At 55.6% G+C, this 11,177-nt stretch overlaps 8 protein-coding genes across 8 annotated transcripts; 5 read left to right on the top strand and 3 right to left on the bottom strand.

The window, feature by feature from the left end:
• Positions 1-11: 11 nt before the first annotated feature.
• On the bottom strand, positions 12-2,174 carry L969DRAFT_102198 (uncharacterized protein; the record flags this gene model as incomplete). The annotated part of the gene is made up of 2 exons (XM_014713851.1): positions 96-2,174; positions 12-47 (listed from the first exon to the last, which is right to left on the bottom strand). Exons 1-2 carry the CDS (start codon positions 2,157-2,159, stop codon positions 12-14), a joined length of 2,100 nt encoding a protein of 699 aa, XP_014569337.1. The 5' UTR covers positions 2,160-2,174.
• Positions 2,175-2,329: 155 nt separating this feature from the next.
• Positions 2,330-3,438, bottom strand: L969DRAFT_85941 (uncharacterized protein; the record flags this gene model as incomplete). Its single annotated transcript, XM_014713850.1, has 2 exons — positions 2,986-3,438; positions 2,330-2,933 (listed from the first exon to the last, which is right to left on the bottom strand). Exons 1-2 carry the CDS (start codon positions 3,372-3,374, stop codon positions 2,333-2,335), a joined length of 990 nt encoding a protein of 329 aa, XP_014569336.1. The 5' UTR covers positions 3,375-3,438.
• A 514-nt stretch (positions 3,439-3,952) lies between these two features.
• On the top strand, positions 3,953-5,143 carry L969DRAFT_72109 (uncharacterized protein; the record flags this gene model as incomplete). The annotated part of the gene is made up of 4 exons (XM_014713849.1): positions 3,953-3,970; positions 4,025-4,096; positions 4,217-4,798; positions 4,848-5,143. 4 exons carry the CDS (start codon positions 3,953-3,955, stop codon positions 5,067-5,069), a joined length of 894 nt encoding a protein of 297 aa, XP_014569335.1. The 3' UTR covers positions 5,070-5,143.
• A 569-nt stretch (positions 5,144-5,712) lies between these two features.
• On the top strand, positions 5,713-6,527 carry L969DRAFT_16081 (uncharacterized protein; the record flags this gene model as incomplete). Its single annotated transcript, XM_014713540.1, has 3 exons — positions 5,713-5,789; positions 5,839-6,099; positions 6,152-6,527. 3 exons carry the CDS (start codon positions 5,713-5,715, stop codon positions 6,525-6,527), a joined length of 714 nt encoding a protein of 237 aa, XP_014569026.1.
• A 291-nt stretch (positions 6,528-6,818) lies between these two features.
• Positions 6,819-8,448, top strand: L969DRAFT_85938 (uncharacterized protein). Its single transcript, XM_014713848.1, has 4 exons — positions 6,819-7,396; positions 7,443-8,069; positions 8,117-8,315; positions 8,363-8,448. Exons 1-2 carry the CDS (start codon positions 6,946-6,948, stop codon positions 7,946-7,948), a joined length of 957 nt encoding a protein of 318 aa, XP_014569334.1. The 5' UTR covers positions 6,819-6,945; the 3' UTR covers positions 7,949-8,069; positions 8,117-8,315; positions 8,363-8,448.
• Positions 8,001-8,791, bottom strand: L969DRAFT_93254 (uncharacterized protein; the record flags this gene model as incomplete). Its single annotated transcript, XM_014713847.1, has 5 exons — positions 8,001-8,069; positions 8,117-8,315; positions 8,363-8,467; positions 8,518-8,609; positions 8,663-8,791. 5 exons carry the CDS (start codon positions 8,789-8,791, stop codon positions 8,001-8,003), a joined length of 594 nt encoding a protein of 197 aa, XP_014569333.1.
• A 66-nt stretch (positions 8,792-8,857) lies between these two features.
• On the top strand, positions 8,858-10,377 carry L969DRAFT_85937 (uncharacterized protein). The gene has a single exon (XM_014713846.1). The coding sequence runs from the start codon at positions 8,888-8,890 to the stop codon at positions 9,887-9,889; it is 1,002 nt and encodes a 333-aa protein (XP_014569332.1). The 5' UTR covers positions 8,858-8,887; the 3' UTR covers positions 9,890-10,377.
• Positions 9,987-11,135, top strand: L969DRAFT_350909 (uncharacterized protein). Its single transcript, XM_014713845.1, has 3 exons — positions 9,987-10,392; positions 10,449-10,653; positions 10,710-11,135. The coding sequence occupies exons 1-3, from the start codon at positions 10,084-10,086 to the stop codon at positions 10,943-10,945; spliced, it is 750 nt and encodes a 249-aa protein (XP_014569331.1). The 5' UTR covers positions 9,987-10,083; the 3' UTR covers positions 10,946-11,135.
• The last annotated feature ends 42 nt before the right edge of the window (positions 11,136-11,177 follow it).

Genomic DNA, 11,177 nt, shown 5'->3' with positions numbered 1-11,177 from the left:
AGCGCGCGGGCTTATCCACGTTCAATGATAGGCCATCCATGTGCAACCTGCTCGATTGTTAGCCCATGACAGCCGAAGTACAGAGACAGGCTTACTTGATGTAAGACGTCGACGGCGAATCTGCTGAATGTACTCATAGGTGTGCCAATCACGGCTCTGCCCTTGGCAGCGATCATGGCGTCTACGAGCGGCGTGAAGAACTGGGCCAGATGGACTTTGTCTTCCGCGTTGCGCAAGCCTTCCATGTCGTGTAATGACTTGACTGCTTCGGTGCTGATTGCATTGACGGTCGTGAAATCGGATAGCATGAATATGCAGGGAAACGTGTCAAAGAAGATGGCCAGGTTCGGATCTGTCGCGGGGGATCGTGAGTCTGTTGCGAGGTAGAGTGGTGTGTTGAGGGGCAAACGATCGATGCGATTGTGAAAGCTGCCCCGACAGCGCAAGCTCTTGGCGAGAACACTGTTCTCGAGCGACGTGATGCGTGGCAGGGGTCCGAGTGGCTCGTGACGATAGGCCGCCATATCCTGCGGGCGGCTGTTTGAACGCTTGATGATTGTATCGTCAGACGAAGCAGGCTTGTCGTCGGCCAGAGGTGTAGGCACATCAACGGTGGATGGCGGAACATCGAGAGCGCGCGGCATTAGACCCGGCACACGCTGCTGTCGCTTGCGCTGACTCTCGTCGATCAGTTGATCAATCAGCGTTGACTCTATCTTCATTTTGCTCGACAGCAATGTCCTGAAGATGTCGAGGCAATTTTGATGGGCGCTGGCGAGGAAGATGCCGTCGCCCACGCGCAGATGAAGGGCATGGTATCCCGCCGGGCCGCCCAGCCGATCTCGAATGGTATCAGTGATATCATCAAGCACTGGATTTCTGAAGACCATATGCTGTCTGAATAGTGATCTTGCTGCATAGCTCTCTTCGAGACTGACGCGCAAACGCGAAGTTCCAAAGAGGGAGCCGATGTGGAGCAGCCTATACGAATCGTATGACCTGAGCTGATCAATCTCGATGCGCGTTTTGAACTTCTCTAGTTCCGCCCTATCCTCCAGGTTGTCATAGATCTTATAGTCATAAACTGTCGCATCTTTGAGGAAATACATGTCTTTGCGTTCGAGACCGAGCTCGTCCCGTAGCCAAGCTTCGGAGGTGTTCCACCGGTCAACGACGGGTTGCTGAGCTACGATACCTTCAAGATCGACGAGAAAGTCCCAGCCGACTTGCGTATATTCAAAAAAGGTCAGACATTCGCGTGGCATTATCTCATCGGTATCGGCCAAGCGAGCGCATCTCTCCAAGCCGGCCTTGTTCGCTTGGTCGACGCGCTGCCATAACTTGTCGAACGAGATGTACGGTATCGCCAGGCCTAGCCAGCACGGTGGCAGAAGAAGCGTGCGGCCCAGTAATTTGGCGAGTGTGAGGGCATTCTCCAATGAAATACGTTGATTGTGGTAGCCCGAGTGTGGAAAATATCCCAGGTATCGCTCATTGGGATCCCCAGAGGGCGAGTGTTTGACCGGCCTGACATCTATGTCGTGAATTTGCGCGGGCTCCAGCTGCTCATATACTTCTGGTTCATCGTCCTGCTCTGCAGCACCGTCTGAGTCTTGCGGCCCGAGCGCTGCATCATCTTGTGCGGGTCTGTCCGGTGCGAGCACGGCCTGACGATCGGCTTGGTCTGCAGCGTGAGGATGATATGCTTCCGCGAGTTCTCTGAGGACGCCAGACGTTGCATCCTCGAGTCCGATGACTGTACGCCTCTGTACGCCGCTGTACTCTCCCCTACTGACATATAGTATCACAAGGACAGTCGCAAGACCTGTCAGCCAAGCAATTCGCCTTCTGTCAAGAGGCGCATCTAGTGATAGTCGAGACAGCAAGGATCGCTTCGAGCGCAGGCGGGTGTCGAGTGGCTGCCGGGCGCCAGCGAGCGAGAGACGTATCCTCGGCGCTGAAGCCGTAGACAGAGACGGCAAGTGACGCCTGCTGCCGCCTGTAGGTGATGGGTATGTGTTCACTGAGCTACTCAAAGGCATTGATATTGAGATTGATCCGTTGCGGCCTGGCTTCGAATGGCCGTGCGAATGGCCGTTCATCTCTGGCAGCGGTAGGTCTGCCGGCGGAGGCGATGACTGCGCCTTCTTCGCGTTCATGCCGTGGCGTGCCGTCAGCGTCGCATTCGCATGCTGCGCTGCGCTACACCGACACGAAACGAAAGCGCGTCGCGGCGGTAATGCAAATTCATCAATTGAAATGCCATGGACTTTACATCGTCAGAACGCATGCCTGAGCGGTACGCGATCCGGTACAACACGCCGATCAAGTCTCATACACTGCTACGAACATCCGACAGGTTTCTGCAAGTGGTTGCCCGACTGGCTATGGCTAGCGAGTGTGCGTTGTAGAGGCTCGGGTGGTTCGGGTCCAGCTTTGGTTTCTCAAGCAAAGGCCTTGAAGAGGGCATTGGCGAGCGAGATCGAGACGGCGAGACCCTCCGGGCTGCGAGGGCTGCCTGCGGCGAGCGCTGTAGCAATTTTGTGCGCAACAGTTGCTTGACATGTCTCGACGCGTCCGACTGATGCTCCTCCGGTACACTCATGACTCGCCGGCGCTTCTCGAGCTTGTGTGGCCGCATATCGTCTCTATGGCTGGGCCCACCGGTCAGTCTTGGTAGAGGCGGCTGATAAGCAAAGCTGCGCGACACAGGCTCTGAGTCACGCTGGAGCATCTCGGGTGATGTAGGAGGCGACAGCGATGACAGTGATGCGATACCTGGCAACGTGATGCGCGCTCGCTTTCCGGAGGCAGCCTTGTTGCACTGCAAAGGCGGTAACGCGAGTGAGGCATTGTCTTCTGGCGAGGAGGGCGACGAGGATTTGGATGCTCGACCGATGGCTGCTTGTCGCTTCATGCTCTGTCGGTGATACTGGTCGACAGGGATCAGTCGCAAGCTGTGATTGACATAACAAGACACGTACCTGATCGAAGATACATTTTGTCAAGAGCAAGGCGAGAAGCAATTCCTGATCCCCGTTGCCCTGGCTAGCGTACGCGCCTAGGATACTCTCCTGACTAGGCGTGGCTCGGATGTTGCTGTATGCTGCGACGGGCATGCATTGGCTCTCGATTGCGACTCGGGCTTTGTGCCAAGTCTCTGGCCGTATGTACGAGAATTTTGCTTCATACAGGGCGTACAGATGGTTCAGGTCGAGGATGACCGGCTCAGAAGCGTTGCTGGACGCTGTGCTTGTGTTGCTGCCGCGTCGATGTCTAGCGCGGCCGTCTTGCCAGATTGACGACGGCGCATCGCCCGAATGCCAAGCCTTTTGCATTTGCGCCGTATTTGCAGTCTTCGCCAGCTTTGACATGCCGATTGCAGTCGCTGAGTCGGCAGATGCTCTGTCGTCTACTTTTGCGTGTTCTCGAGCGGAAGTGCTATATTTGTCGAATGCTTGGCAGTGACGCACAGGTGGTGCGCGTAGACGACAATGTCGCTGTAGAAAGAGTACCACCGTACAGTTGGTCCCAATCCTTTCTGCGTGCGACGCTGTATGGTGCAGGCAAGCGTATCACTGTCCACGCCAAAGTCGTTGCGCACAGAGTGAGAGATAGAGAAGAAACGCTTGAAGGAGTCGTAGTCACACGAATGCCAAGACTTTCTTGAAATAGCTCAACTCGATCAACTCAACTCAGCTTTTCTATTTTTTGCCCCATTTTGCGCCGTTGTCAAAGCAGGATGACAAATGACGCTTGGCAGACCCTGCCAGCTGCGCAACAGCCATAGCTGCGCGCTGCCGGGCAGTCACTCAAGATTGCCGTTTCCCAGCAAACTTCGCTCCAGCAGTGCGCCAAGGCTCGACGCCGATGGCCAACGCTAACATAATCAGCGCGGTCTGGCGAGAGCTGCGGAGCTAGCACCTGATGATGACAAGTCTAGTCCCGTCACATGTTCGTCTGCGCCAGTGTGAGCACGGGGTGGACCTTCGCGCAATGTCGCTGAACAGCACTGTGGTCAAAGCGGAGCTATCGGAGGAACGCGCCTATCGGAGCTTGCAGCCATGTACATGAGCAGAGGCGATACCCCTTGCGTGTGCGCCGCTTCAGATAGCAGACCGGCAAGCGATGGATGAGCTGCTCGTCGTATTTGTGGCAACAGGCCAGCAGGGTGGATCAATTGTCGATACAACTCTTGCCGACGACGCATTGAAAGCATTCGTATAGGATCAAAGGTATCACGCGCGATACGACTAAGCCAGCGGCACGAGCACTGGCAGCGCGCGGCGTGCAGGTCGTGAGGGGCGACTTCAGCGAACAAGACTCTCTCGCCGTAGCGGTAGAAGGCGCTGACTCCGTGGTCATCATTACCGTGCCCGTCTTTGCTGCCGACGGTCGAGAACAAGAGACTGTTCATGGCAAAGCTATCGCAGACGCTGCGGTCACGGCTGGCGCGCAGCAGATCATCTTTAGCTCGCTTGTCTCACCAGCCAGACTGACAGACGGTAGACTGACAAACGCGACATCATGCGAAGCCAAAGCAGACATACAAGACTATATCGCCGCTCTGTCCGTCGAATCCTCATTCTTCATACCTGGCGGATTCATGCAGAACTTTCTCGGCCCCCTTCAGCCCAGGCCAACAGTGGATGGCACATTCGTCCTTTGCCATCTTTACATACCAGATGACCCCAAGCCACTGATTGACATTGTCGGCGACACGGGCAAGTTCGTTGCTGCAATGCTGGCGGATCCCATCAAATATGACAAGACCCGTCTGGTGCATAGCAACTCCTCAGTACACCATGGTTGAGGCTACCACAATCCTGTCGCGCATCTCTGGCAAGGAGGTGATCTACCAACAAGTCTCTGCTTCCGAGTTCCTCTCACACTTTCCGCCCACTGCCCAGGCTTGTATCGCGGACATGTTCCAATGGTTCAAAGACGGCCAAAGCTACTATGGGCAGGATTCGGATGCTAAGATCAAATGGGCAGTCGAGAACGCCCGAGGCCCTGTGACTGAGCTCGAGGACTTTCTGAAGCGTACCCTCATACCTTCACTTCAATGACTGAGCGTTAGCGATCGGTAAGGATTTGTGTGCTTGAGCAAGCGCGCCCCTACATTTAATGCATTCGCGCTGTCAAGCCTTTATGTTCACAAATTTGGCCGTACCCCAGCATGCTCGCTTGGCCAAGCTGGTAAGGCGCGTCACTAGTAACCTTGGAATTAGAATTCCTTTGAGATGACGAGATCGTCCGTTCGACTCGGGCAGCGAGCAATCGTTTTGCGTCGGCGTCCCCCGGTGTCGTCTGCCTTTTTGATCTGTATGTACCTCGTCAGGTCCAGCGAAAGCTGTAAACAAAACGTGCTGCGCGGTTCTACACTTTTTGGCGCGTGCTGAAACTTTCTACTCAACGCGAATCCTGCAGCTTGACCCGACACGGACCCTGTCTTGCTTGACACCGAGAGCACGCTTGCAATGAGAGCATCCGTCGAGACCTGCGCGCTCAATCTCGGTCTAGTTTTCTGCCTCTTCGAACACCCGCAGCATGACTTCTCGGAGCAATGCAAGTCCCGCATTTTGCCGTCCTCTGGTATATCAGAAGCCGCCGAACACATCTCAGCATCCACTCACTTTCTCGGCATCTACTACATTACCCTCACAGCATAAAGCAGTAGCAATACTCACAGCATAAGACAGCAGCAACAACATGAAGGTCACACTCAGCTTCGTTCTTTCGGCTCTCGCAGTTGCTTATGTTTCTGCCTCGCCCCTCGTCGGCGGAGGGTAAGTCTTCCGCACCTACTGCGGAGTAAGGGCTGACTCTATCCGGCAGAGGAAGCGGGTCTGGCGCAGTTGGCGGTGCGGCCGGCTCACAGGCATCAGGTGCCGGCGGTGTTGGCTCTGTTAGCGGAGGTGGCGCTGGCCTGGCAGGAGCGCAAGGCGATCTGGCCGCTAACGTCGTCGGAAGTGAAGGCACAGCAGCTGGTGGTCTGGCCAATGGCTACGCGGGCCTTGCCGGATCTGCAATCGCTGCCGGTGGTGAACAGGGCGCAATAGGCGCCGCGGGCTCATACTCGCAGGGCATTGGCGCAGCGTACGTCTCCACTATCATCTGTCTCGAACTCAGACTGACATGCTCAGACCAGTGGTGACATCGGTGGTGCTGCTACGCAGAACTCATACATCTCATCGACCACAAGCTCTGCGCAGGGTTCTAGCGCTGCTGGCAATCTTCACGGATCGGGACTCGAAAGCTCGGCCGGACAAGCTTCTGGCGCAGCGGGAGAGAATCTCGAGGGTGCGGCGGGCGTTGGTGGCAATGCAGCGGGCGTTGGTGGCGCATCAGGCGCAGCAGGACAGACGGCAGCCGGTGCTACAGGCGCTGCAGGTACCGCAGCTGGAAACGCGGGTGCTGCAGGAGGTGCTGGCACGTCTGGTGCTGGCCTTGCAGGCTCTGCGACCGGCCAGACCGGCGCAGGTGCTGGAGCCACCAACACTGGCGCAGGGGGCGCTGCCATCTAAGCCCAAGCATTGTCATCTATTATGCATTTCACTTGGACTATTCTCAGGTTGAAAGTTGCCGTGTCCGAAGGACCGTCCTTGCGACCGAGTTCGCTAGCTTCAACCCTTCATTTTAGATTGACAATATACACTGTAGATTAACATTGCTGGTATCTACTTTCATAGTACGAGAGAAGCATGGCATCCCGTCAGATCTGCCCAATTAAGCCTCGTAACGCCCAGTCAGTAATGCGGTGGGGGACCACGCGTGAATCCTGCGGTAAAGTAGATTTTTGCTCTTCGTCTGGGCATCACTGCTGCACGCTCAGGCTCATCGCTTCTGCTACACGTCGCGGTTGCATGAGTCGCAAATTTACTTTTTACGCGCGTACGTTGCGCCGGCCTGTTTGAATCGTTGCAACGTCTCAAGAACGTCAGTATGAGCAAGCGGGCTGGGCCGAATGTGCCCCAGCCAGACAGTGTGAAGCGCCCTCGACCGCTCGATAGTTGGCTAAGTCTGCCTCAGACACAATGGGATCCGCTAGCGACATCTTCAACTGTCGTTGATCGCGACTCGTGCTTTGTTGCCTATGCCACCAGCATCACAAGCAAAGCAGATGCGCTTGCATTCCAGGCACACGTCAAAGTACTTCACGAAGGATCGATAGGCAAGGGCAAGCTCGGGCCAGCTTCGCATAACGTGCTCGCTTGGCGTACAATCACCCTCCGGCCAGGGAAGAACGGGCTAGGCGAGCAAGGGGATGAGGATTTTGAGGTCGCCGCTGGCTCTCACAATGACGGCGAGGATAGAGCCGGGCCGACGATGCTCAACGTCCTCGAAAAGGAAGGAGTCGTCGATGTCGTCGTCATCGTGTCTAGATGGTTTGGCGGTACGCACATTGCCAAGGCTCTATAATTGAGCTTACACTAGAGCAGGTACGATGCTGGGACCGATACGTTTTAAGCACATAGAGGACGTTACGCGAGACGTGATACGCAAATGGCTACCCCTGGAAGAGAAGCGAATGCTGCTCAAAGCACTAGCAGAGGCCGACAAGCAAATTGCAACGCTCGTACATCAGACCAAGCTGATCGCGCCTGAAGTCCAAGCGACAGATAGACCGGCCGCTTTTGATGCATTGTCGACGGACAAAGCTCAGAAACTCTTGCGAGCGCGCGAAGGCCGGATCGCGTTCCTTGAGCAACGTTTGGCCAAATTGACGAGAGAGCGCAATGCGCCTGAACTTGCAAAGGGCAGCATGCCTATGTCCTCGCCAGTACCTATGGCAGCAACTCTACCGAGTGGTGAGGCGCTGCGAAACGACGAAGAGGACTTCAGTGAAGACGAAGACCTCAACGCGCTAGCGGCAGCATCGATGGATGCGCCAGAAGAAGCGATGCCGGTGCCCCAAGCTGGCCTCGGTCTTGCACCTGCAGCGTGATCCCGGTATTGTAGCGTCTACTTGCTTGTTGTAGCATCATTTTGATCATTTACTAGACCTCCATGAGCGGCTCGGGCCGTGGCGGCGGTATTGGCGCAGCAGGCGGCGGTATAGAGACAAGCTATCATGCACTGTCAGCAGGCTACTGCTAGCTGAGGAGTAGCTCACATCGCAGTCCCAAAGCTCGATGAATTGCTCATTGAGGACCCGCACTTTCGGTCCCGCGAAGCGTCTATACTCTTCAAAGATACTTGCGAGGTTCCATCGTTGCAACTTGCGCAGGCAGCCAATCGCCGTGCCTGTTCTATGTCTCCCGAGATTGCACATAACCATGACGGGATGACAAGCCGGATCGATGATGATTTCCCTGTGGCCCTTATGAGCAAGGCGCAGCCGACAAGCGACGCGACTGACAATGCTTGGATCACCGTTTCCTCCGTGATGGGATCCCACGCATTGGCAGCGTTAAGTGCGCCGAGATGATGGAGTTTGATACCTTGATCGTCGATAAAGTCAAGACTGCCGCGGCACCTCAGCTCGGTGTAGTGAGTAGCGAGGAATAGTCTGACAATCGCTGCGATGGCTCTTCCGGTGCAAGCCAGCAAAGCGTCTTGAGGTTCAATCGTTCGAGGAACGGAAAGTTGAGCTCGGTCGGCTGCCCCTGCAGATTTCAGATTGAGCATGTGTATATCATACGAGCCCTGCGAGACCGACAGAGCGATAGAGACCCTCTTCGACCAATCCAAAATTGACGGGCGGGATGAGTATTGCCGTACTCGCTCGGCATCGTAGCATCTGGACTCGCTTCGCCGGCTTCTCGGCTGCATTCTGGCCCTCTGCCATGCCGAGACACCCACGCACGTGCCGGCGACAGCGCAAGGCCTTGGGCAGAAAAGTCGCGACGCTTGGCTCTTCGAAACTTTGCGACTATCAACATCAATGGCAGAGGAACCGCCTGAGGGCGCTATCAGGCCTTTCAAGCCAGAAGATAGACCCTTTGTACGCTACCTCGTCGGCGCCTCACGTCTCGAGCTGGCAGCTTTTGCCAATTCGCTCGCGTTCACTCGACCCGCCTCGCTTGCGTTTCTCCTCATTGCCTCGACGAGCTTCATCTACATATTCAAATGGGTGCCCAACTTCCATGTGTCCGACATCCTCTCTGGCGCTACGCGTACCTGGACGTTCACAGAGACGGCGTTCGCCATCATGGAGGCGCTCTACTTTCTGCCAGGCTTAGCGGCCGTCATTGCACTCATGATCGGCACCTTCGAGCTCAGGCATAAGATGCACTTTGATATCATCATGCGCAGGGTCATGGGAGAAGAGGACGTACGCGATATCGAAGGGTTCTACAATGTCGTCAATGGCAAGCTCGCGCAAGACTCGCCTTCTGGCTTCTGGGTCCTCGAATTCGACGAGCGTATCATCGGATGCATGTCGCTCGATGGCGAGCGCGCAGGCGAGCTCTTGGATTCGTTCGAGGACAAGGGCGCGTCGCCAAACGGCAAAAGCAACGGCGTCAAGGCCATCAAATCCTCGCCTGCTTCGGGTCTTCGCTCGCGAAAGCGAACGCAGAGAGGCGTGTCGAACGCCGGCAAGACGAGGGAGATCCGTCATCTGACAACATCGCTCACGTTCCGCGAGATCGATGTCGACGCAGACATGATCGAGTTTGCGCTCAAGTATGCGTTTGCACCTCCATCTGGCCCTCCTGCAGATAGGGTGGTCATCAGTGTATACAATCAGCTCGAAGCATCGCGGGCGAAAACGCTCGTCGGTCTCGGTTTCACTAGAGAGGGACCCGACGCGCGAGTAAAGTCACTCATCCAGACAGGCAGATGGGCAAAACTCGAGCGAGTCATGGAGACCTTCTGGCCACTAGACCTCAGAGCTAGTCTGTACGAAATCACTCGGGAGCAATGGACAAAGCGGTCTCTGTAAAGTTTGCATTGGTTTCACTGTGACGACTGGTCTCGCGCGAAAACAGGCCATTCGCAACTTGCAGTCTCAGTGATGGAGCTTCCCATAAGGACCTTTGATGTGCAACACACAAGGCTAATCAAACTGATCGCTGCAAGCAATGCGATGGCTGCAACGCGAGTCAGAGACAGGAGTCCTCGGTTGCCGATGACTTGATGATCCTGAGCCCACCGAAACACTGCATCATCTTTCCGTGCTTTTCTTCGTCTTCGCTTTCCTGCACGATGGCGTGGTCCAAGTTTGCAGCTCTCTGCCTCCTCTTAACTCATTTCCTGCTGGCTCAAGCCGCTGGACCAAAAGCCTCTACCGAGTACTGCGTTGGCTTGCGCAGGTTCACGGCCACTTGCAACCATTTCGTCTTGCTCTACGGACGACCTGTCAGCTTCGTGATGACATCCTCCTCGCCAGATCGGCTCTTCACACTTAAGGTGCAACCCGAGCACAGTGAGCCCATCACTTGCACTGTACGTCCGTAACCCACTCTGAAGACATGACTGTGACAATGCAATACACTGAGTAGGCGAGGCAAGCGCAACCAGTCGCTCCTCAGTGCAATGTGGCCGGCGGGCCTTACACTTTACCTATCGGAGTCGCATACGATGTCTACGCCTCTCGTGGACTGCCCACGAGCATTGTCGAGTCGACGGAGCCGCTCGTTGCGACGATTGTATCTGCATGCTGCACCGCCATCTGGTCTGGCGCCTTTACGGTGACTTTCCCTCGTCGTACGTCTCTTTTCTCTAGAAAACTCGGGCTTTGCATTCATCTCCTGCTGATTTAGGCAAAATGGCGATATCGACGCCGGAGGTCAGCTTCGATTGCGGCCCGGGCTTGCCATCCTTTGTCGTTCCCTCAATTGGCCTGCCCTGCAGTGCCTTCTTTGGCGAGCATACCTCGAACAAGGAAGCTTGCAGTTTGGACCATCTCAGGGAGCCGACGTGGGAGAAAGTGAACAACGGAATATGTACCTTTGTATCGCCAGAACCGCAAGATGAAGGCGGACGGTCCATCGGCTGATGCAGGCAATCATCATAGCCGCCGTTTAGATGCTGTTTCTCTGGTACAAAATCCGAGACGCAGCGTATGCAAATCCTCTACAGTTGGAAAAGCTATACTGCAGCTATGCCCAAAAAGTGCAGCCCTGATCGTCTGCGGCTTGTCGGGCGTGGGCACCAGTTTGCGATGCCGGTGGATTATCGAAGCTCAATATTTATGCCTCGAAGGGCTTTGAAGGCGCAGAGTCTTGCAA

This window comes from Mixia osmundae (genome assembly GCF_000708205.1).
Source record: "Mixia osmundae IAM 14324 unplaced genomic scaffold scaffold_3, whole genome shotgun sequence".
In the NCBI taxonomy this organism is placed as follows: domain Eukaryota; kingdom Fungi; phylum Basidiomycota; class Mixiomycetes; order Mixiales; family Mixiaceae; genus Mixia; species Mixia osmundae.
This window is presented reverse-complemented; position numbering and strand designations above follow the sequence as displayed.

Excerpts from the sequence above, each read along its gene's own strand:
- L969DRAFT_85938 (XM_014713848.1), top strand. The coding sequence starts at position 6,946 with ATGAGCAAGCGGGCTGGGCCGAATGTGCCCCAGCCAGACAGTGTGAAG. Across the intron at positions 7,397-7,442 it reads CGTGTCTAGATGGTTTGGCG|GTACGATGCTGGGACCGATA; the intron begins GTACGCACATTG and ends ACACTAGAGCAG.
- L969DRAFT_85937 (XM_014713846.1), top strand. The coding sequence starts at position 8,888 with ATGGCAGAGGAACCGCCTGAGGGCGCTATCAGGCCTTTCAAGCCAGAA.
- L969DRAFT_350909 (XM_014713845.1), top strand. The coding sequence starts at position 10,084 with ATGATCCTGAGCCCACCGAAACACTGCATCATCTTTCCGTGCTTTTCT. Across the intron at positions 10,393-10,448 it reads GTGAGCCCATCACTTGCACT|GCGAGGCAAGCGCAACCAGT; the intron begins GTACGTCCGTAA and ends TACACTGAGTAG. Across the intron at positions 10,654-10,709 it reads TACGGTGACTTTCCCTCGTC|GCAAAATGGCGATATCGACG; the intron begins GTACGTCTCTTT and ends CTGCTGATTTAG.